Source organism: Loxodonta africana, chromosome 1 (genome assembly GCF_030014295.1).
Source record: "Loxodonta africana isolate mLoxAfr1 chromosome 1, mLoxAfr1.hap2, whole genome shotgun sequence".
NCBI lineage: Eukaryota > Metazoa > Chordata > Mammalia > Proboscidea > Elephantidae > Loxodonta > Loxodonta africana.
In genome coordinates this window covers 115,917,467-115,942,663 of record NC_087342.1, presented here as the reverse complement: position 1 = coordinate 115,942,663, position 25,197 = coordinate 115,917,467, and the positions used below count along the sequence as shown (strand labels likewise).

The following is a 25,197-nucleotide window of genomic DNA, read 5'->3' as shown; positions in this document are numbered from 1 at the left end:
TTGGAACAGCCTGGGTCACATGCTGCCTGATGTCATTTGGGGGGGTTCAAAGGATGAAGCTTGTCAACTTCTTACCTATCCTTTTTTCATCAGAGGTTAAAGACCACAATCTGCCCTATTGGGGGGGATGAGTGGCAAACACAGAAGCAAAATGAGCCTCTACTTTCTTGGGGTCCTCCCCAAAAGTGGGGAAGTTATTTTTCCAACTGTGTAAGTTTGAGGTGGAGAACGGAGTGTGCATCCAAAGGAAACCCTGTGGCTGCCCAGCATAGTCCATTCCTGCTGGCGTGTGCCTTAACAGATATTGCCCTGCAGGGATAGAAGGCGGCCCCTGGCTAAATTGGGTTCCACTATGGATGTGGGCAGGGGAGACTGATTCTTGGGAAATGGCCCCAGTCCTAATGTCAGATATTGACAAAGGGGGGTACAAAGTGGCTTGAGCCTTTGGTGGCTCCACTGTTGGACTACAGCCCAGGAATGCAGAGTAGGGGGTCGGGGTCTGAGGTGTGGCGCTAGACGTTCTGACTCTGGGGGTTAAGGTGGTGAGGCAGAAGGGGGCTGGTAGTGGACTGAAAGAGTATGGATCCCCATGGTCGTGTAAAACTTTCTTTTCAGTATCTTAGGTAGACTGAACAATTAATTTACACTGCTTCTGTAGATTCTTATTTTGATATGGGGACACAAAGACCTGCACATATGGGATCTCGTCCTACTTCTCCTCTCTTTTACAAGATAAATCTAATTGAAGGATTGTGCTGTAATTCCAAGCTCCGTGTTCCGACCCCCTCTCTCCTGAACCCAGTTAGTACTGACACCAAGCGGTGTTACAGAGAAATATCATTTACTTCTTTTTTCACAGGCTCATAACTAAGATGTGAATGATTCTTAAGAATACACCTTAGACGACTACATTCTGGAATGCTTGCGTGATTTTCATTCTGCGCTCGCGCACACACACACGCACACACAGTAACACAACACTTACGGCAAGGATTTAAAAATTAGAATCACAAAATGAAGAACAGAGCCAGAACCTGAATAGGACTCGAGTCACGTTTTGTCTATGGTCAAAAGAAACAATTAAGACCACACTGTTGAGTTTCAACAACCCAGAAATGTAATCACCGAGGTATCTAGCCAAACATCAACTTCCCAGAGAGCACACAACAGCTGCTTCTAACCCATCGCGGCTAATCTCAACAGATTTCTCAACTTATCCAAGAGACGTCTCAGACCGGACTTATTTCTGATTCTCGAAGAGTGAAGCGCCTCTGGCCGAAGACCGCCTCGGTCACACGGGAAAACTCATCCGTTCCTCCCCAACAAATGGCTCGGTGTACGCTGAGGTCTGGAGGAGAGTTCGTCCACAGTCCGAGACGATACCGGGCTCTGGGCAGGCGGGTCAGGGGGACCTCCCAGTCCCATCTGGGGTGCAAGAATTTGTCACCGAACCAAAGGCGGATCCTGGCCGGTGCGCGCAGAGTGCCACTTACTGGACATTCTCAAATTCCGATTCAGAGTGACCCTATAGGACAGAGTACAAATGACCCATGTGGTTGCCTAGGCTGTAATTTTTACAGGAACAGAACACCAGGTCTTTTCTCGCCCGGAGCCGCTGCTGGATTCCAACTGCCAACCTCCTGGTTAGCAGAAGAGAGCTTAACCATTCACTCGACTCTTTATCATGCAAAGCCCATAGACTAATCCAAATGGCTGGTTGAGTATGGTCGCTCTGGGGCAGGTTGGTGAACCAAAAAACCAAAGCCGTCGCCCTCGAATTGATGCCAACTCATAGCGACGCCATAGGACAGAACAGAACTGCTCCACAGGGTTTCCAAGGAGCAGGTGGTGGATTGAACTGCCGACATTTTGGTTAGCAACCATGCTCTGAACCACGAACCACAGCCTGCAAAACGTTCGCGAGAGAGCAGAGGACCAAGCCTCCCAGAATGCAGCGCTTCCCCACTTCCCGGACCGCCCCCTCCAGCAGCCCAATTACCAGACTCCGAGACCTCCTCTCGGCTCCATTGGTCGGCTTTCCTGGCCGTGAGGACCCAGCGGGGAGGGGGGGAAACCAAGAGAGCCCGCCCCGGGTGTCCCATTTCCCGCCACCGCCAGGCACCGTAAGGACAGCCTAAAGAAGGAGGAGCTCCCGATTGGATACGCGCTATTCTTGTGTAAGAAGATCTAGCCAATCAGAAAGTGCATTTGCTCGCAGTGTTTCCTCCCTTTCCTTCACGTAACCTTTGGTGGCGGGAAAAGTTCGGAAGTTTTCGCGCCGGGGAGGAGTCATTCAAGGACCACCCGAAAGACTTTTTAGCAGTTTCGAGGTCACGAGCATGGCTGGGACTGTGGTGTTGGACGATGTGGAGCTGCGGGAGGCTCAGAGAGATTACCTGGACTTCTTGGATGACGAGGTGAGGAAGGTGCCGGGTTGCGAGGCTCTGGCGCTTGGAGCCCCAGGGGACTGGGCGGCCGGGGGAGGAAGCGGGTGACGCTGCTCCTTTTCCGAGCAGGGACAGGGCCTGGCAGTAAGACCTCCAGGCGCTATGCTGGTGCCCGAGCCTGGCTGCTGGTCCGGAGCCCCGCGGGCGCAGGACCCTTCCACCCCAGTCTTGTAGTTTTTCTTGTAGCGGAGTCAGTCGTTAGCTGGCTTTATATAGGTGACCCTTTAGAAAACTTTCTCCTAAATACAAGTGATGGACGGGTCACACGAAAGGCAACAAGTTCCCTTGAGTGCAAACAAAAGGGCAAAGCCCACCTTGGTCTTTTCGAAATCACTCCCGGCTCTGTTTTGGGAGAAGGTAGGGTAGGAACTGTTTTAGGGCGGTGTTGACTTACAGCGTTGTAGGGTCCCCAGATATTTAGTAACTGACTTGATACTGTTCAGGAGACAGACTTTCTAATTTGGCTGTATTCTTTTCCAATACCGAATAAGATGCAGAAAAAGAGGGTTTTGTATGCAGATAAAGGGAGTTTTACGTACAACCCAAGACTAAAATGTTGATAAAGCACCTTGAAAGAGGCTGTATCTGTAATCAAATAGCTAAGCTCTCCTTTAGTCTGGCTTTGAGAGCTCTTTCATATATATTACATACATACATGATGGGGAAATAATAATACCTTAGTTCTGTACATAGCTTTTAAATGAAAAGGCATTTTAATAAGTGCCTGTTGGGTTTACAATCTAACAAGGTTTCATCTTTCTTTTAGATTTAATATGCACTCGTTTTAATTCCACACTAGAGACTGAGAAATGACAACATACAGAAACATTTTAACAAGCTGTTGATGATAATAGAAATAATAAGTTGGGTCATTATTTTTGAGGAAGTCATAATTCCTACAGTATCCCCAGAAGATATATTTAGAGTCTGAGGCCGGAGAGTGAAAATGTGGCAGAAATTGATGAATGGATGCTTGGGGTTCAGTTCTGCCTTAGAGGTAGCTTTATTTATCTTGCTGTGACAGCTGCCTCTGTTTAAAAACATCCTGTTTTTTAATCTGGTGCCTATTTTGCAGGAAGACCAGGGACTTTATCAAAGCAAAGTGCGGGAGCTGATCAGTGACAACCAATGCCGGCTGATTGTCAACGTGAATGACCTGCGCAGGAAAAATGAGAAGAGGGCTAACCGGTGAGATGCAAAGGTTCCCAAGGGGAAGGCCTGGCTCTGAGTGAACCAGCTTCCTTCCCTCTTCTCCAGATTGTAATAGGCATCCCAGGAGAGGACGTGGATCAAACACGATTGACCTAGAAGCCCTCGTTGCCTCTCCTGCTCCTTTGTTTTTCTTTCAAAAGTAGTTGGTGGACAGTTCCTCCCAAGGGCCTCTTTTTCCAGTATTTTAACTAGGTATCATTTCTACATCTTTCATAAATGAGTTAAAGTGGGCCCTCAGTTCTGATGGGTTTTACTGAGTTTTGTAGAATGGTAGGAGAAAGTAGGAACTGGATTTTCACTCCTTGGCCTTGATGATCTAAGAATGTCCACTTCTGTTTGCAGGGTCACTTTTTTGGAATTTTGGCCTCTCTGCCTAATTATTTTTATTTTTGCTCATATGCAGCCTCCTGAGCAATGCCTTTGAAGAACTGGTTGCCTTCCAGCGGGCCTTAAAGGATTTTGTGGCCTCCATTGATGCTACCTACGCCAAGCAGTATGAGGAGTTCTACATAGGATTGGAGGGCAGTTTTGGCTCTAAGCATGTCTCCCCGCGAACTCTCACCTCCTGCTTCCTCAGTTGTGTAGTCTGTGTGGAGGGCATTATCACTAAATGTGAGTGGGTTAGAGGTGTGGACTAGGGGAATAAAAGTAGATAAACAGGAGAGGTGGAATACAGCTGGATAGCTTGTGGTTTTAGAAAGGTGAAGGATTGAAGTTATGGGGTGAACTGGGAGAAGCTCAGAGTGCAGAGTGATTAGAATAACCTTGAGTGACTACCTGTGCTAACAGAATGATAAGTTCTGCTGAGAACTGGAGAAGAGTGTGGCTTTTGGCATTTTCCTCATTCCAACCCTGAATTCTTAGAATTTCTTAGTTGGAATCAGTCGTTCTTGAATTTTACATAGATATGGTGATATTTGGAGCCCTCGTGGCGAGTTCTCTGTATAGATGTAAACATGAATAACTGACAGGAGTCCCTGGGTGGTGCAAACGGTTAACACGCTCAGCAGCTATCTGAAAGGTTGGAAGTTTGCATCCACCCAGAAGCTACTTGGAAGAAAGGCCTGGCAATCTACTTCTGAAGGATCAGCTATTGAAACCCTGTGGAGTACAGTTCTGCTCTGACGCACATGGGATCACCCTAAGTCAGAACTGACTCCACAGCAGCTGGTTTGATTTTGGCTTGGTATGTATTCAAATAGCTTAAACTAGTTGGAAGAAGACAGTATTTGGAGTCCTTGTAGGCTTACCTGAATGTAGGTCCTTCTATCACTGTCCACTTGGATGACTTCAGATGCATGTTTTTCATTCCTAGGCTCTCTAGTTCGACCCAAAGTTGTCCGCAGTGTCCACTATTGTCCTGCCACCAAGAAGACCATAGAGCGACGTTATTCTGATCTCACCACCTTGGTGGCCTTTCCTTCCAGCTCTGTCTATCCCACTAAGGTGAGGGGAATATAGTGATTGGGCCTCGTTGGGGGCTGGAGTCAAAGATGTCTGTTTTCATGCAAGTTAATTGGGTAATATCTGAAGTCATTCTTCTAGAACTAGATAGGGTGAAAAATAAAAACCCATAGGAAGGATTGGTTGCTGACCAGGTTTTAATATGGAAAGTCTACAGTTTTTATTTTTTTTTTTAAAAGAGTAAACGTTAACTTTAGAAAATTTGGGAAATTGTCAAAAGGTTGAAAAAGGTAAAAGAGTCATCCAGTCTGCATGGGTGTTGTCACAAGGTTATAATCAAATGTCTAGTTTTATAACCTGCATTTTAAATGGAACACGAGAAAGTACTTATGTTATAATGGTACTATTTAATCTTTCCGAATATTATTTTACTGTGTGTATGGTATTCCAACAAACAAAACGTACACCAATTTATTTAGCCTGTTCTCTGCTGACTAGTTAGGGCTTAAAAAGCCCATAATTCTTTTTTTACTATTTCTTTTTGTGTGTGAGTGTTTTTGGTGAAACTTTACACAGCAAATTAGGTTCCTATTTAACAATTTCTATACAAATTGTTCGGTGATATTGGTTATATTTTTCACAATGTATCAACATTCTCATTATTTCCATTTTCAGTAATCTAGTTTCCCTGCCCACCTTACTGTTTCATCTTTGCTTTAGAGTGAATGTTGACCATTTGGTCTCATATAGATGATTTTTTAAGGGAGCATAGTACTCATGGTTGATATTCTTTATTTTATGAGCCAATCTGTTATTTAGCTGAAAGGTCATCTCTAGGAGTAGTTTCGGTTTAAAGTTTCAAGAATATCTCAGGGCAGTAGTCTCTGGGGGTCTCCTAGTCTCAACTGGTCCAGTAAATCTGGACTTTTTAAGAATTGGAGTTCCAGTCTACATTATTCTCCCATTCTATTAGGATCCGTTTATTGTGGCTCTGGTCAGAACAGAGGGAGCCGATAATTCTTGAAGGTGGTTTTAGGAGCAGTTTGGTGGATTTGGGAGAAGGCTGGTTTAGGAAAGGGTTTTGATTTAAACTGAGCAAGATGCAAGGTCTCCTTGTTCTTGGTAGGTGCTTAAGTCAATTTCAACTCATAGCAAACCCATGTGATAGAACTGCCTCGTAGGATTTTCTTGGTTGTAGTCTTTATGGAAGTAGATGGCCAGGTCTTTCTCTCATGGAGCTGCTGGGTGGGTTTGAACTGCCAACCTTTTGGTTAGCAGCTGAGCACTTAACCAGTTGCACAACCAGGGCTCCTCCTTACTTAATGAGGGAAAAAAAAGATGCTTAATATTGATCACCTGATGTCTGAACTCATCCTATCAAAGAAGCTTCCCCTCTGCGTCAGATTTTAATTAAGAGCTCTTTTATCCAAAGCACTGGGAGGCAGTATTTAGACACAGTTTTCTGACGGAGGAATCTAACATAGAACTTCTCCAGGAACCCATAATTTTTGACTGAGGGGGAGTTCTCTTTTTCTGCAAATCACTGTGGCCAAGCTTCTTTGCTTGAGACCTGAAATACAGTGGACCAGGTCTCCTGGAGGTGGTTTAGCGTGCTGCTTGGGAGCATGGGCTTTGGAGTTACGTCTGGTTCAAATCCTGGCTCCGCTATTTACTGTCTGACATGGGGGAACTTCCGTAACCTCTCCCAGCCTCAGTTCCCTTACCTGTATAACGTGAAAAATACCTGCTTTACAGAGTTGTGATGTTGGAGGAGATAATTTCACAAGATTGTAGTATAGGGCCTGACACGTAGTAAGCACTCAGTAAATGATATCTCTTATGTGTGTGTGGTTTTTTTTTTTTAACGAAAAGCCAAATGGCAGGGAAGTAAAATTTAAGATGTTTGTATCGAAGTTTAATATACGTACAGGATAGCTCACATAAATGTACAGTTGATGAGTTTTCACAAGCTGAATGTACCTATATCTATATAATCAGCATCCAAACCAGGAAATAGACCCTTACTGGTACTCAGAAGACCCTCTCAAGCCCTCATACTACCCAAGGGTAATCACTCTCCTGGCTTCTAACAGCATAGGATACTTTTACCTGCTTTTATTCTTTTTGTTGGGCTACTTTTGTTCAACATTGTGAAATTTACCCTTGTGTATAGGTGTATATCACACATTCTCATTGCTGTGTAGTATTCCCTTGTATGACTCCCGCATTTATTTACCCATTTTGGTATTGACAGTGTTTGGATACTTTCTAATTTTTGGCTATTAGAAATTATGCTGCTATGAACTTTTTAGTACCATTGGTGGGTTTTGGTGAACATTTCTGTTGGGTATTACCTAGGAGTGGAAATATTGTGTCATAGTGTAGGGGAAGTAAAAATCTTAATTTAAATGTTAATCTAGTTTGTGTTATTACAACCATGGTCCCTTTAGACTATGGTTTGCCCCTTCAATTAGATGGTTAATTATTAGAACAGATATGAATGGAAAAAGCTGGAGAAACATTTAACTTTTTTTGTTCCTGGATGCTAAAATCTCATTAAGTCGTCTCCAAATTATATTTGTTTCCCATGACAAATGGGTGTGGCATTTCTAAGATGGGGCTGAGGTAACGACTTTTCATTTGCCTTTCTCCAGGATGAAGAGAACAATCCTCTTGAGACAGAATATGGGCTTTCTGTCTACAAGGACCACCAGACCATTACCATCCAGGAGATGCCAGAGAAGGCCCCAGCCGGCCAGCTTCCTCGCTCTGTGGACGTCATTCTAGATGATGACTTGGTGGATAAAGTGAAGCCTGGTGACCGAGTCCAGGTGGTGGGAACTTATCGTTGCCTTCCTGGAAAGAAGGGAGGCTATACCTCAGGGACCTTCAGGTAAAGGGTCAGCCATCAAGTGTTAGGAATGCTTCTGGCAGCTTTAATTTCTGGCAGTATTCTTCGGTTTGCCATATTTCAGAGAGTTATGTCTGACAGATGGAGCACTGTGAGGTGGAATACCTCTATTCTATCAGATAAAGCTAGTGATACTATCTGTCAAAAGTGTGAGTTACTGGTAACACGATCACAGTGTCATAGTTAATGGGAATTTCCCATACACTCTTCTGTCTGAAACTCGGTGGGTCAACAGGGGATAAATGAATTCCAGAGGTGAGGCGTGATTAGCATATTTGGATCACTGACTGAGAAAGAATTAGTTATTGAATTCAGAATAGCTTTCCCCCCGCCCCCCGATTCACTATCCTAGATTAGCTTAAAAAGGTTTGCTGCTACTAATGTTAAGAACTGAAAATAGCAGCTTGCTCTAATTCTCATCTTCGTCCCAGGACTGTCCTGATTGCCTGTAATGTGAAGCAAATGAGCAAGGATGTGCAGCCTTCATTCTCTGAGGATATACCCAAGATCAAGAAGTTCAGCAAAACCCGTTCCAAGGTCTGGGCATCCTTTTGGGATAGCATTGTACCTTGAAATTAGAGATTTGAAGGTGGGGAAGGATTTGTAAGGGTTGTGTTTGGGTGCATGACCATCTTTTGCACTGTTAGGATGAAGGTTGAGTTTTTTTCTCTGAAGTGTTTGATGCTTGCTTCTTACAGTTTTGTCCCATTCAGCAAGTGAAAGGGTGTTTTTTTTTTCCAATATTCTGTTGTATTACCTGCTTGGCTGCTAAGTAGATCTAATGCAAATATTAGAATAGTAGTTAGAATATACCAGTGAGTCTATTTATTGCTCAGGATGTTAGTGATGGCTTAGTAATTCATGTAATATATAATGTGTGTTAATTGTAATACATATGTATTTTGTACATTCCAGGTCATTTATTTGCTTTGGAACTATAAAATATTATTTTTGTTACAGCCTTCCAGTTTATCCCATTTAGAACTGAACAAAATGTATGAGTACGTGATAAAGGTTAATGTTGAAGTACAATGCACATGAAGTTTTAAATGTTTTGAACCTGGGAACAATTTTTTTTTCTGAAGTATTAAACCTCTAAGCAGGTTTTACTGTCCTGTCTGCCTCTCCTATCTGTTTTGTGAATGGTCTGGTCAATGTCATTTATCTCAGAGCAGAATCTTTTGCAATACGAACAGTGTCCATAGTTGTGTATTTTTTCAAACATATTCTGTAAATGAAAGTATAAAGGGGGAGCTCAGCAAAACCCCACTGAATCTCACAGGGCTTTTCACTCACTTGGTTATTCCTCTAGGATATCTTTGACCAGCTGGCCAGGTCACTGGCCCCTAGTATTCACGGGCATGACTACGTCAAGAAGGCAATCCTCTGCTTACTCTTGGGAGGGGTAGAACGAGACCTAGAAAATGGCAGCCACATCCGTGGGGACATCAATATTCTTTTAATAGGTATGATGCTAGGGATTGCTGTGAAGTCTGTCTTACCTTGTGTGTGGTTGTGGGGATCTATAACCTGTGAGACTGTGTATTTATCTGGCAGTATTTCAGTTCCACTGAAGGGCAAAAGGCTAAGAAAAATATTTTTTATTATTGTTTCTAGATTTTCTGATTTTTAATATCTAAACTCTATTTTTCCACAAATGGTAAAGGGAAAAGTGGAGGAAATAATATTAACAACCAGTTATTAAATGTCTTTGATAGAGCTGTGCTAGGAAAGCAGAACTTGCTGGGGGTGGAGGGAGTTAGGCATCATCTCTCAATTTCCTAGAGAGTCACTACTGCCCCCGGAAACCCTGGTGGAGTAGTGGTTAAGTGCTACGGCTGCTAACCAAAGGGATGGCAGTTCGAATCCACCAGGTCGCTTCTTGGAAACTCTATGGGGCAGTTCTACTCTGTCCTATAGGGTCACTAAGAGTCGGAATCGACTCGATGGCACTGGGTTTGGTTTTTTTGGTTTTTGGCACTACTGCCTCCACCCCATTCCAGGAGACCCATCGGTTGCCAAGTCTCAGCTTCTGCGGTATGTCCTTTGCACGGCACCCCGGGCTATTGCCACCACTGGCCGGGGCTCCTCTGGAGTGGGCTTGACAGCTGCTGTCACCACAGACCAGGAGACAGGTAAGAGTGTAAGAGTCTTTAGCAAAGGTCCAGCAGTGAGACTGAGCACTGTTTTTGAGCTTGCTCTAGGCATTGACTTACATTGGGAAAATACAGTTGGGAGGTTAGTTGGGGCCAGATTGATTGATACTGATTATCTGGCAATAGTAGGTAAATTTATGTCTTTGGGGTGGCCCTTTATTGACAAGAATGTCTCCTAAAAGGAGATTTGAAAGAGTTTTGAAGGCGAAACCTTGGCAAATTGGGGAAATAAAAATGAACATTATCCTATTTTATGAATTAGAGGCAGAGATTTGAAAACCAGTGAAAAAGAGAAAATCTATTAAGGAAGTGTGTGGGAGGCCAGCTGCTTAGGAGTCACAGTAGGCTAAGGAGACATTGTTTAGGTTGGGGCAAAAAAGGTGACCCACTCAGGGTTTCCGCTAAATCTCTAGCAGCTGATGCCTTTCACGATGTTCTCCTGTGCTACAGTGAGAGATGGCTAGGAAGGAGACAGAAATCCCTCCCGTGTTCCCCTACAACCTAGAGCTTGGCACATGTGTTTTCCTCCCCACTGCCCAGGGGAGCGCCGTCTGGAAGCAGGGGCCATGGTCCTGGCTGACCGAGGCGTGGTTTGCATTGATGAATTTGACAAGATGTCTGACATGGACCGCACAGCCATCCATGAAGTAATGGAGCAGGGTCGAGTCACTATCGCCAAGGCTGGCATCCACGCTCGGCTGAATGCCCGCTGCAGTGTTTTGGCAGCTGCCAACCCCGTTTATGGCAGGGTGAGTGGAATCAGGCACTGGACTGTCGTCTCACCTTCATTTGGCTTTTCTGAATCACTGGGCTGAGATGTTTATTCTGTGTGACCCAGGGAAGCGAAAGGCCAGAGACTGAGCTTATCATCTTGTTACTGTCCTTTGTTTAGAGCAGCGGTTCCTCACCTTCGTATACAGCAGACTTCCCTAGAAAATAGTGTGTTTTAAAATGACTTTTAAAAAGTCACAAAGTTGAAAACAAAAAATGACCTGCAGTCTCACATCCCAGGTGTCTTAGTCTGGGTTCTCTAGAGGACCAAAACTAGTGGGACATATATGTGAATACATACAGAGAAATTTACTTCAAGGAAGTGGCTCACACAAATGTGGGGGCTGGTAAGTCCCAAATCCCTTAGTCAGGTGGCAGGCTGGAGACCTCTGCTGGCTTATGGGGTGGCGGAGCTGGCGAATCCAAAATCTGCAGATCAGGTGACAGACTGGAGGCTTCTGTAGGCTTACATCCCAAGAACTGGAGGTAGAAGCGTGGGGTGGGAGAGAGAGCACATCAGATCATATCACGGAGTGTGATTATAGTACATTACGGAAGAACACCCAGTTCAGCGTCCACTAAAGCAGTGAGGATCATAGCCTACCTAAGGTAACACAACCTTACTCATCATACTGGGTAACCTATATTGACATTCACATGGTAGGAAAATTTATAAACAGAACAGAGATAAGAGAAGTAAGACTTCTTTATCTCTCTTGTTCCTGTGTGTCTCTCCCAGGAAATAACCGTTATTAACAGCTTTTTGAGTATTTCAGGAAGCGCAAATGTAACCATGTGCTAGGATATTTCCTTGTTTTTTGATATGAATGAGATTACACTGTTTTGTACCTTTTTCACTTTACTATTGTTAAAACCTACCTTAAAGTGCTATTATTTTTGCTTTTAATAATCAGTTGCCTTTTAAATAAATTACAAGAAGAAAGAAAAGGTAATTTATATTTATTCACATTTTTACTGGTTCCATTGTCCTTCATTTCTTCCTGTAGATCCAGGTTTTCATCTGGTGTCATGTCCATTCAGGCTAAAGGACATCCTTTAGAATTTTTTGGAGTATAGATCTGTTGAGAGCTGACAGGTTCTCTTTGCTTTTAGTTACCTGAAAATGCCTTTATTTAACTGTTATTTTGAAGAATGTTTTCACTAGACATAGAATTCCGGAGTGGCTTTTTCTTTCCGCACATTAAAGATGTCATTTCATTGTTTTTTGGTCCTCATTGCTTCTTAGGAGAAGTCAGCATTCCCTCTTTCCCTTGTTTTGTTGTACATGTTGTGTCCTTATTTTTCTTAGCCTCTTTTATGAATTTTTTCTTGATCTTTTTTTTTTTTTTTGCATGATTGTGATGGGGCTTGATGTAACTTTTATTTATATTTATCCTGCTTGGGGTTTGCTGAGTTTTACCTTTTTGTTAACAACTGTAGTCCACTGTATGGATTTATAGTAATTTATAATAATCTATTTGATAGGCATTTGATGGCTTTTTTCCTCTGTTATTATTAATGAGGAAATCCTGGTGACATAGTGGTTAAGAGCTATGGCTCCTGGCGAAATGTTGGCAGTTCGAATCTACCAGATCCTCCTTGGAAACCCTGTGGGGCAGGTTCTACTCTGTGCTGTAGTGTTGGTATGAGTTGGAATTGACTAGGCGGTAATGGGTTTATTATTATTATTATTAATGAAACTGCAATGAACATCCTTCTACATGTATTTGGTTATAATTTTGGAATATATTGGATAAAGGCCCAGAAATGGAATTACTGGGTTAAGAGTTAAACATGTATTTTTATTTTAGTAGGGACTGCCAAATTACCCTCAAAAAAGATTATATCATAATACTTCTGCTATTAAGTAACCCATTGCTATTGAGTCGATTCTGACTCATAGTGACCCCTTAGGACAAAGTAGAACTGCCCCATAGCATTTCCAAGACTATAATCCTTACAGAAGCAGACTGCCACATCTTTCTCCCACAGAGCAGCTGGTGGATCCAACCCACTGACCTTTTGGTTAGCAGCTGAGCGCTTAACCACTGAGCCACCAAGGCTCTTATTAAATAATACTTTTAAATGATTTATATTTATCAACTCCTTTTATCTCCACAGTAACCCTGTGAGTTAAGTACAGTTATTATCTTCATTTTACAAAATAGAAAAGGGAAACATTAAGTAACTTGATCAAGAGTCATAAGCTAGAAAATGGCAGCCTGGTTTTGAATCCAGAGCCCATGCTGTACTCTGGCAATTTATAATCTCACAGTGTACGGGAATACCTGTTTTTAGTGGCACTTCTTAAACATACAGATGCCTGGGCCCCAGCCCAAAGCTTTGAATCCAAATCTCTGGGTTGGGGCTCTTAGTAGCTGTGGTTCAAAAAGGCTCCACAGGTGGATTCTCTTGTGTAGCCTGGGTTGAGAACCATAGGTTTATAAATTAATGGTAAAATGTGTTTATGTCTTTCTGAAGAATGCTACTGAGAAATGTAGGGAGAAAGTGGCAGGCCTTGAAATGGGAACATGTTGAAAGTTGTTATTAATACTGCCCACAAGATTGTTAGGCCCTCTGACTATGAAGGGTGTGTAGGTGGACAGGCACCAACCCGATTGGCCCAGAATTGAAAGAGTTCAGGGTTTCCTGAATCCCAAGGAAAAACTTCATTGATGCCCAAACATTATGATTTATAGGTCATTGACCATTTTAGTTGAGATTTTACTCATTACCTTTTTTTTTCCGTGGTAGTCTCACAAGTTTTTTTTTTAAATTGTACTTTAGATGAAGGTTTACAGAACAAACTAGCTTCACATTAAACAACTAGTACACATATTGTTTTGTGACATTGGTTACCAACCCTATGACATGTCGACACTATCCCTTTCTTAACCTTGGGTTCCCTATTACCAGCTTTCCTATCCCCTCTTGCCTTCTAATCCTTGCTCCTGGGCTGGTGTGCCCTTTTACTCTCATTTCGTTGTATGGGCCTGTCTAATCTTTGGCTGAAGGATGAACCTCAAGAGTGACTTTATTATGGAGCTAAAAGGGTGTCCAGGGGCCATACTCTTGGGGTTTCTCCAGTCTCTGTCAGGCCAGCAGAGCTGGTCTTTCTTTTTTTGTGTTACTCATTACCTTCTGAGTAAGGGACCCCAAAGTTCCCAAGTGCTTCTGTTTTACCCTGCTTGCCTTATTTTTATAACAGGGAAGGGAGAGGGAATCATCTCCATGGTTGATCTTGCCTTGGGAATGAGAGCAGAAGAAAGGCTTGAGGAGGGGGCTGGTTAGATCCACATTCAGGTTGTTAGAGGTGCTTGGGCAAATAGCGGGGCTCTGTTTGCTTGGAATCCCTGGCCACTGCAGACAGCTAAGCACTTAACTATTAACAGGACTCCATACTGATTCATATCCAGTTCAGTCATGGCCAACAAAGTGAAACTGGAACAGACCTGAAGTTTTAAATTTGGATGATCCAGAACCATCAGTTTGAATCTGCCAGGTGATCCTTGGAAACTCTATGGGGCAGTTCTACTCTGTCCTGTGGGGTCGCTATGAGTCAGCATCTACTCAACGGCACTGGGTTGGGTTAGAACCATAACTGGAACGGGAAAAGTCATGGGCCAGAGCCTTGGAATGGGAAACTCAAAAGAGATGTAGTGACCCATTTCAGGAGCCTGATAAATGAGATTGGATCATTGGCAGGACTGAGGAGAGCGACATATATTCAAAGTGGTGCAGTTGGCCGCCATCTTTGAGCAGGATACTATTTCCTACTTTGCGCCAAATCTGACGGGCAAGAGGTTTGGTTGCTATGAAGCATGTTAAGCTGCCCGTGTTTTCTAAGAGGGAGATTAAGCAGGGCTTCGACTTGTAATTTTTCCTGTTCCTGTTATGGTTCTGGTTCACCCAAATTTTAAAATTTGAGTGTTCCAGTGTCACTTCCTCAGCCATGATTGAACTGGGAAGAACTGGTTCAAGCCGTGACTATTAATTAACCAAAAGGTTAGTGTTTGAACTTACCCAGAGGCACCTCAGAAGAAAGGCCTGGTGATCTGCTTCTGAAAGTCATAGCCTTAAAAACACTACGGTTTTCTGCACACATGGAGTCTCTGTAAGTCACAATTGCCTTAATGACAACTGGTTTGGTTTTGGTTTTATTTGCTTGGAAGAAATTAGGTGGAACTTGAGTTAACTTAGTCACCCCGGCTTCAGTTATAGAAGGGTTGCAGGTAGCGAGTGATAATATTTAGTATTTTAATGGCTGTAGCAACTAGCAACAGAAACAGCAGCATCTTTTTAACTGCATCTTACCCGTTTTGTTTAAGGTCTAGCCTTGCATTCTTACTCCTAGAATCAGCCTAGCCTCGCTATCCTTTCTTCCTATTGATGCCACCTCCCTTTTCCTTTTTCTAACGTTTCCCAGTATGATCAGTACAAGACCCCTATGGAGAACATTGGGCTGCAGGACTCACTTCTATCCCGGTTTGACTTGCTCTTCATCATGCTGGATCAGATGGACTCTGAGCAGGATCGGGAGATCTCAGACCACGTCCTTAGGATGCACCGCTACAGGGCACCCGGGGAGCAGGATGGAGATGGTGAGGCAATGAGAATAGCGACTAGTGGAAGTTATCTCAGGCCCAGTACAGGTGGTGGTGGGTGTTTCAGTGTCTTGGTTGATGCTAAAGATGCTCTAGCCTGCTTAGCCACCTCTCTTCTTGCTCAGTGGAGGTTGTCTTAAAGTGTGCTTTTGTCTACTCTTGGGTCTGGGAATACTCTTGACCTTCTGGGGCCAGGTGGTTTCATCTTAGTGTGGGTTCCATGTGTCTGTTTTCCTTCTGGTTTCTTTGTGAGTTTTGCCTCTCTTTCTACCATTCCTGGTGTAGAACAAGAAATTTCATCTGACCTAAGGTTTTCTTACTCCTCTTTCTCCCAACTTGGGTTTTCCAGCTATGCCCTTGGGTAGTGTTGTGGATATTCTGGCCACAGATGATCCCAACTTTAACCAGGAGGACCAGCAGGACACCCAGATATATGACAAGCATGACAACCTTCTGCATGGGGCCAAGAAGAAAAAGTGAGCATTCCTCATACCTCTCTCCCCCTAGGGAACCCGAGATTTGTGTTGTATTAGAACACATGAATGTCTGAGCTCAGTTAGAGCATCATGCTGTCTAGGCCAAGGTCATACTTGAATTTTATAAACACGTGGACCTGTTTTCTTCTTTTCTGGGTCTGTAGATACCCCCTTTATCCTGGCCAGTTGCCTTAGGATGGTTTGTGTGTGATTCAGCTCAGGTTCAGATCATTCCTCAAACAGAAGGCTTTGATTATGTGCCTTACTAATGGTGGATGTGTGCTGTCACCTTCACAGATAAAGGATGGCATATGTCATGTGGCCATATGTGCTGAGTTTATGGTGAAGGGCTGATAGATAGCAAGCATTGGAAGATTTGCAAATGGGTTTGGATAAAGGAGACCATGGCCAGGTGTCTGAAGCATGAAATGTGGGTTCCCACACCTCTGTTTTTGGCCAAGGTGCAATTTTCAAAACTGTTAGTTTAAGAACTCAGAATTTGGGGTCAGAAAACCATTGAGTCCACTTAGCTTCTTTGAGTCATAGTGTTCTCATCTATAAAACAGGGCAAATAATGTCTAACCCACCTCATGAGGTTGTAAGAATTAGATAAGGATACGTGAAATGGTCTTGTAGATATAAATGGCAGTTGTGATAATGGGCTTTAGGCCTGGCTCCTGCTCTGCTACTTGACTTTGACTCTGAGGAGAGGCACAGCCATGACCCAGGTGGGTGGTGAGGTGTGGCAGGACAATGGGACTCACTCTGTGCGGGTCCAGGGAGAAGATGGTGAGTGCGGCTTTCATGAAGAAGTACATCCACGTGGCCAAATTGGTCAGGCCTGTCCTGACACAGGAGTCGGCGGCCTACATTGCAGACGAGTACTCACGCCTACGCAGCCAAGACAGCATGAGCTCAGACACTGCCAGGGTGAGTACCTGATACAGGGGAGATGGGCTTGGGAGTTCCTTAGGTGTGTGGTTGGGAAGTGGTCCCTGCTATCTGGGAACCACTACTGAAAGCATTTTAACTTAGTGTTTCAACCTTTAACTTTTCTTTCTGATCTGATGGGTTTCCGTTACATAATTTTAATCATCTCCTTTTACAAAGGAAAGTGAAATAATAACCTCAGAGATAATGTATCTCATTAACTCAAATGACATTGACTTCTAGAAGCTGTAATTCATTCAGGAAACATATGTTAGAGTTCTGGGAACCAGTCTCTATTCTTACATGTGGGGTTAAACAGCTCAGATCTGGGAGGGGAAGGCAGAAGGGTAGATAGAAAGATACATACATACATATTTATAAACATATACCACAGTGTGATACTTTTTATACAAAAAGGATTATGGGAATACAGATGAAGAAGCTATTAATTCTCCTTTAGACTTCCCAGAAGGGGTACGAATGTCTGGGGAGGTGTCCCAGAGAGTGTGCTATTTGAGCTTGACTTTGACGAATGGTTAGAAGTTTGGCAACCGTAACGGTTATCTAAAACTATTTCTAGTAACTGAATATAACTGCCTAAACCTCTTTGGGCAGTGTAGTCCATACAGGATTTCACAACAGAAAGGCTGATGTCCAAAACCTTACTAAGTGACACTGACATAGACGTTTGGATTTAGATATGATGCCATATCATCTACTCTAGCCTCACACCTGGGACAGGAATTTTGTCCTCTGGAATCCCTGCCAGGACGTCTTAACATTCCCGGTAACGGCATGTTCGTTACATCGCTGCATTGAAATATTCTACTTTTTGAACTTAAACCTGCTTCTTCATGACTTCTGCTTATGAGTCTTAGTTTTGTTTTCTGGGGATTATGTATGACTTACCTTCTTCAGATTAAATATCTCCCTTTGTTTTCACTTCCTGCTCTGATGTGAACATGTTGCAGTGTGTCAGAGGCCCTCTCACTGTACCTAGAACTGAACATAAAATATCACAACTTTTGGTGTGGTCTTAGTGGGACTTGTAAATCCCTCCATTTGGATTCTGTAGTTCTACTAATAACAGGCTAGGATTTCCTTAGGTTTTTAGGTGAGTCAGTAATTGAAGCTTATAATGGCATATAACTGCCAAGCTCTGGTGACTTTATATATTTAGGATCATGCCATCTGCAGAAAGGGATAGTTTTGCTTCTCCCTGATTTGGATAACTTTTATTTCTTTTTCTTGCCTAATTGGTCTGGCTAGGACTTCCAGTACAACATTGAACAGCAGTGGTGAGAGTGGGCATCCTTGTCTTGTTCCTGAACTTACAAGAGGAAAGTTCTCAGTCTTTCTTCATTAAGTATAATATTAGCTGTGTGCCTTTCATAAAGGCCATTTATCATACTGAGGGATTTCCTTCCCACCCCTGGCTTATTGAGAGTTTTTATCACCAAAGGGTATTGAATTTGGTCAAATACCTTTCCTTTGTCGATTGAGAGAACCATGTGGTTCTTTTCCTTTGTTCTCTTAATGCAATAATTGTTACATCCATTGATTTTTCTAAAGTTGAACCACCTTGAATTCCTGGAATAAATCCCACTTGATCACAGTGTATCATCCTTTTGGATTTGGTTTGGTAGTATTTTGTTGAGGTTTTTTGCATCTTTATTCATAAGGTATATTAGTCTGTAGTTTTCTGTCTGGTCGCTTTCTAAATCATTAAGAGATTAAAAATGTGAATATATTTGTTTTCGAATGTGGGTATAAGTGGTAATTTAGAAAACTCCAAAATAACAGTGACCAGGATACCTCATTGAGGGATCATATAGCAAGAGATGGGGAGGTATGATAGGAAGAACTACCCCATGTCCTGAACCCAGCTCTGTAGCTAGTGTTTGGGCCTTGGGCAGATCCCTTTACCTGCCAGGCCACGGTTTCCTTCTGGATAAAATGAGAAGTTTGGATATATCAGGGATGCTTAAGGCACATTAGGGTCACCTGAAACTTCAAAAGCACATGTGCCTGATTCTGAACAGGGATTCTGATTTAATAGGTCAGGGGTGCCTTTCTGACAAGAGCGTTCAGAAGAGAGAAAAGCACCCCACTCGGTTCTGGTATACACCCAGTCCCGTGAGAGCCACTTGGTAAACATGTCTGAATTCTCTTCCTCCTGTGGATTTCAATGAGTTTACCTAACGTTTTTTATTTGTCCCAAATTGCCTCTTTCACACACTTCCCTTCCTGTGACCTTGGACAAATTAATTGAAGCGATTTGAGTCCCATTTCCCTCATCTATAAAATGGGGATGTTAGTACCTTCTCCCCAAGTTATTAAGAGGATTAAATGACACAGTGAATGTAAAAAAAGTTCCTGGTAAGACTCTGTCAGCTGCAAGAAGTGATTATTTTTGTCCCTTTATCGTCTATCTTTCCTGCTGTTAGAGGCCTAATGTTTAGTTATCTTTTTCCTTGTTCACTCAATCCCCCACCAACGTATTTCCCTGATCATTTTGTTTATCTTTCTAACGTCACATGGTATCTACAGAGCATACAGAGCTCTGAATTCTTTGCTTAGACTTTCTGGAGCTTTTCTGGTCGTGCTTTTATTGCTCTTTCTGTACAGTGGGAATGGCGGGCATGCCTCAAATTCTAGATAAGGAGTCCTCTCTTGCTTTCTTCCCCAGACATCTCCAGTTACCGCGCGGACACTGGAGACTTTGATCCGATTGGCCACGGCCCACGCCAAGGCCCGCATGAGCAAGACCGTGGACCTGCAGGATGCAGAGGAAGCTGTGGAGTTAGTCCAGTATGCCTACTTCAAGAAGGTGAGGGTTCAGATGCCTGGGCGGGCTTCATAGCCTCCATGGTGACCCCTGAATTTGAATCGTCAGCAGAAAGCAGCATTAGTCTGCCAGTATTCAGTCTTCCTCTCTCCTTCCTCTGACGCGTGTATACCAGTGGTTCGCAACCCTAGCCGCTTGTGAGAATCAGCTGGGAAACTTAAAAATACTGATGCCACGGTCCCTGGGGCTTCTGGCTTCATCCGTGTGCTGCATCTTCAGTCAGCTGTATCTCTTTTCTACTCAGACTTCCTTTGCCTCCTAAAAGGTGGATATTTCCAAAGGATTGGCCTTGATGCACTTCCTCTTTCTCTTCTACACCTTTCTCTTTGGCAGCCTCCTCAGTCCCATTGATACCTCAGAGATTCACGTTTCAAGTTAAACCCTCAGACTTGCGTCTCAGCCTGCTTCCCTATTTCTCTTTGTGATGTTGCATCTCTGTCGTTTAGATACCAAGCCTTGAAGCCATGACTTTTTTCCTTATTGTCACCCCCTCTACAATTTGGTTCATTGTAGCCCTTTGTGGTCTAATTGTGGGTCTGACAGGCTTCTCCTGGCTTTTTTCTCTTTGCTAGGGTAGGGGTTGTCTTTAATTTCAGTTAAGTACCTGATTTATAAAGGAATGAATTGTTTTCCACTTAACCATTATAGGCTGGACATTCTTTTTCTCCTTTCTTTCTTTAGTAAACATTTATTGGTACCTACTATATGAAAGACACGGAACATACCTCTCAGCATTTTTTTAAGATGAGTAACAAGCCTATCCCCATGCTTCTGGTCCTGGGACTTGGGCACAAGAGAGGTGGTAGGTCATTAGACCCATTCTCGCTGATGGTACAGAAAGGACTCTTATTTGGATTTCATAATTCAGTTCCCGAGCAACAGTGACCCCGCTATCCCACACTCACTTGGCTTGGTCCTAGGTTCTGGAGAAGGAGAAGAAACGTAAGAAGCGAAATGAGGATGATTCAGAGACAGAAGATGAAGAGGAGAAAAGTCAGGAGGATGGTGAACGGCAGAAGAAGAGGTAAGGTGGGTCAGAGGGAAGTAAGATGAAAAGGCTCAGGGTGGAGATACGGTCAGGTGCTGCGTGCTGACACCAGCTTCTTCAGGGCAGGGGGGCCTAGACTGCAGGTTTTAAGGATGAAGATTACCTGGGCAAAGGAGAGAGCGAGCGAGCGAGCAAGCCCCTCTGTTGTGCTTAGTGTGATACTTTTGACCCCTTTGCTGCTGAAGAAATGCTAAATAGCAGGAGTAGTAACCCACTCACTGAGGTTTTGGGACATATGTTTTAATAGCCTTCAGATTATTTTTATTCCCCTTGTGTCTGTAGTTGAATTTATAAGGGTGGGTGGTTTGTAAAGGAAGCATTGGGAAGCAAGACCTGTTCTGTGTTCTAGCACTTATGATCTCTTTCAGAAAAAGCAGTGATTTGTGCAGGCCTGGGCCTAGTGTTTCACTTTGATTGTTGATGCCCCTGTTTTGTTCTCCCTGTGATCAGAGACACGGGATAGGGGTCCTCAAGTCCTTTCTCTTAATTGCTGCGGGTATTTTAGGAAGAAGACTCGACACTCAGAGGCCAAGGATGGGGACTCCTATGACCCCTATGACTTCAGTGACACAGAGGAGGAAATGCCTCAAGGTGAGTGAGCATCCCCTGCTTATCAAAGAACTTGTTCCCTTGTCTCCTGGCCTCTTTTAGTTGCTCCATCTACTGTATTTTCTTATGGCCTCCCATTTAGCTGCCTGCTTTGGGCTCTTGTGTTCACGAGGTTTGCCCCAAGAGAATCTCAGGGATAACCCACAGTAAAAAAAAGTTGTTTGCTTCTTCCTTGGTGACCTGTGCTCTTTTGCCAAGCCTGGTAAAAGCATCCCAGATAATGCATGTTTAGGGCCTCCTACCTGCCTCGATTCCTTTGTCATTCAGTGGGGATTCCCTTTATCCTAACTGTTATGCTCATTGTTCTGGCTGGCCCCATAAGAACCCTGGGAAACAGGAGTATTTAGCAGGCTTGAGGAGTGGTGGGGAAAATAACTTCTGGTGTTTGTGAAAATGGCTTCATCTTGGTGTCTTCCCAATCTCTCCAACTGTGAATCCTCTGAAGTGCACACTCCCAAGATGACAGAACCACAGGAGACTAAAGAATCCCAGAAGGTGGAGTTGAGTGAATCCAGGTGAGTAGGGGAGTCGCTTCTTTGGCTTCATGAATTCCATGTCCCACCCCCTGGAGAAAATATAAGATTAGCTGGTTATCAGTGGAGCTCAAAACTGAAGGCCCAGTGATTTTTAAATCATATTACGTTCTTATTATAATTTCAAATGTACAGAAAAATTACAGAGATAGAAGACTCCTCTATACCCTTTACCCAGAATCTCCAGTTGTTTACATTTTACCATAATACGCACTGTAGGGATTTGAATTATTATGTCCTGTGGGGTCAGGAAGAAGATGTTAGAACAAGAACAAAATTTGCATCCTACTGTAACCTTGGGTTCTTCTAAGGACACAGAATACTCTTTAGAGTGTTTGCGTGGGATATATATATATATATACACACACACACACATCTCTCTATATATATTTCGTTGTTTTCTTTTCTCATTAAATTGTGGCCATTTGTTTTGAGATGAATTGTTCCCATTAGGATTTCAAAAAAAATATTTTATCTGTAAATTTCATGTATACTGGATATCAAAGAAGCTCCATAGCTAAGGTATACTTTTTTCTTTTTATATGTTAGTTAAACACATGCACACACACAATGGGTTTACTGTAAAAAATGTGGAAAACATTGAAAAGTATTTAGAAAAACAAAACAAAAAAACATTACAATCAACTGGAATTCCATCCCCCAGAGACAACCATTGAACCATATCTTCAGGCACTTTCTGAATCAGCTCATATAGCATTCACTGTTTTTAATGACTGCAGAGTTTCTACAGTGTAGATGTGTCAAATTAATGATTTCTCTAATGCTGGACTTGTAGGTTGTCATACAATTGCTGTTTGTAGTAAAACAGTCTTGTATTTATCACTGTACATACATGTAGGTATAGCTGTAAGATGAGTTCCTAGAATTAGAGTCCCTGGGTCAAAAGATATGTGCTTTTAAAATTTGAGTAGATGTTGTTAAATTGCCCCAAAGATGCCTTAACAGTTTACATTTCTACCAGCAGAATATTAGATGGCCAGTTTCCTACACTCTCAAAAGGCCTCTAATTTTAAAATGTCTTTTCTCAATGTGCATCAAGAGTGAAATTCATGGGTAGAGCAGCCATCAGGCAGAAATGTGTGTGTGAGTGAATACTGGGGGACATCTATACTGTATTAGCCTCTTGGGTTTTCTCAACATAGATCTTACCTGAGAGTATTTTTTTGTTGTTTATGCCTCCTCCTTTTTCTCCTGTCTTGGGCAGGCTGAAGGCATTCAAAGTGGCCCTCTTGGAGGTGTTCCAGGAAGCCCACGCCCAGTCGGTGGGCATGAATCGCCTTACAGAATCCATCAACCGGAACACAGAAGAGCCCTTCTCTTCAGTGGAGATCCAGGCTGCCCTGAGCAAGATGCAGGATGACAACCAGGTCATGGTGTCTGAGGGCATCATCTTTCTCATCTGAGGAGTTCTGCTGAGTTTCTCCCATGCTTCTTACCCTCCTCCCGCACCCTGGTCTTTTCCTTCATTCCCTGAATAACAGAGTTAACAATGGTTAATGGAACTGAAGATGAGGGACGAGGGACACTGGTGACATAGCTGATCAGAACTCGATGGAAGCTTTAGAAATGGGTACCAATCCTGCCATGGGGCAACAAAAGAGAAGAAAGTGGGGAACAACTAAGACTTCATTGTGAGTCACTGGATCTTATTTCTCACTTCCCATCCCCAAACAAACCAAACAATTTTTTTTCTGTAAATAACTTGTTGTTGTTGTTGTTGTTGGGGGGAGGGCTGGGACTCAGCTGGTTTCTATTTATCCTTTCTGTATTTTTTGGCTGATTTTTCTTTCTCTCCAGAGCACTCTGGTCTAGAACATGCTTTAGGTTGTTCGATGCTGGTAGAGAGAAGCTTTGAGGAGAGTCATACTGGCCAAGAAAGCTTTCTTTGCAGGAGCACTGGTTAAGACTAATATATATTTTTTGCTTAAATATCCAGAAAGTTGAATAAACTGAACCATTTTTGTAGCATACACATTACCTTAATACTGTGTGTTTTTATATTCACACTGAACTTTGTTTTCCTTCAAAGTTCTGCCCTGTTGGATTTGCTGCTCCCACATTTGCATCAAGCCGCCACAAGGTGGCAGCAGGCTTCTGCGCTTTCTCTTCGGGGGTTAGGTCTTTTCTTGAGGCAGTTTTCCTTTCTTAGTAATACCAGCAGACCAAGCCCTGTGGATATGAAATAGTTAAATGGCCACACGAGACCAGTGAGTGGAAGTTCTAGAGAAGGACTGACTCTTTGCTTGGCTTTTCCAAGTCCGAATCAAAGCCTCTTTGTGGGGAAATAATACCTGATATGTCAGAGGCCTTGAAGTAATGTGACTTCTTGCTCATGAAGTACTGCCTTATGGGATCCTTGTGAAATCACTTAAACTTGGGGGGTTGGCCCTTGGGGCTTGTTTGTCTGTTTGCACAGAAGTTGGTGGAGTGGCCTGTCAGGATCTCACTCCTATTGTATGGTTTGACTAGCTTCTAAAGAATTTTTAAGTTTATAAAGAAAAAAAAAAAGTGCAAATGTGTGAATTTATGGGGGCCTGGGTCACATGGGGAAACCCTGGTGGCATAGTAAAGAATTACCGCTCCTAACCAAAAGGTCGGCAGTTTGAATCCACCAGGCGCAACTGTGGAGTCTGGTGGGGACAGCAGCAACCAGAGGGCGAGAGAGCGGAACCACTGCTCCTTCCTCCTAACCCGGCGCGGAGGAGACGCAGTTGCGTGCACACCCCCACTGCAGCCCCATCCACCCTCCTACTGCCCAGTGTGAAGTGGAGGTAGCACGACTGCAAGCACCCTTCAGGCATGACTCCCTTCACCTGCCCAGTGAGGGCGGATGAGCTGCGGACTGCTTTCGCAACCATCTGCAGCCCCTTCCACCCTCCCACCCTCCCCCCACCTGGCGCAGCACCACCACCCTATGCGCGTCTTCCAGGCATTTCCTCCCCTAACCCACTCAACAAGGGGCAAAGGAGCTGTGACTACGTGTGCAGCCCACTGCAACCACTTCCTCCCTACCCCTGCCCAGTGTGAGGTGGAGGCGGCGCGGCTGTGCCGGCATCCACCAGGTGTGACTCTCTCCCTTACCACGCAGGCCAGTGGTGGAGAGGCAGGAACAGCACGTGCATCTCCTTGCAGCCCCTTCCTTCCTTCCTTCCTCAGCCCCACTGGGTGCAAGCGGAGGCAGTGGAACTGCTCCTGCACCCTCAAGGCGCAACTCCCTCCCTTAAGCC

At 43.7% G+C, this 25,197-nt stretch overlaps 1 protein-coding gene across 2 annotated transcripts; it reads left to right on the top strand.

The window, feature by feature from the left end:
* The first annotated feature begins 1,991 nt into the window (after positions 1–1,991).
* On the top strand, positions 1,992–24,491 carry MCM3 (minichromosome maintenance complex component 3). 2 transcript variants are annotated; one of them, XM_003404438.4, is made up of 17 exons: positions 2,307–2,417; positions 3,523–3,635; positions 4,063–4,271; positions 4,975–5,105; positions 7,718–7,956; positions 8,406–8,511; positions 9,287–9,440; positions 9,978–10,109; positions 10,671–10,879; positions 15,328–15,502; positions 15,855–15,981; positions 16,761–16,911; positions 19,601–19,741; positions 20,680–20,783; positions 21,313–21,398; positions 21,862–21,931; positions 23,175–24,491. In XM_003404438.4, the coding sequence occupies exons 1-17, from the start codon at positions 2,340–2,342 to the stop codon at positions 23,371–23,373; spliced, it is 2,424 nt and encodes an 807-aa protein (XP_003404486.2). In that variant the 5' UTR covers positions 2,307–2,339; the 3' UTR covers positions 23,374–24,491. The 2 variants fall into 2 exon arrangements, with proteins under 2 accessions (XP_010585459.2, XP_003404486.2); XM_010587157.3 differs by lacking the exon at positions 3,523–3,635 and having other exon boundaries at positions 1,992–2,417.
* The last annotated feature ends 706 nt before the right edge of the window (positions 24,492–25,197 follow it).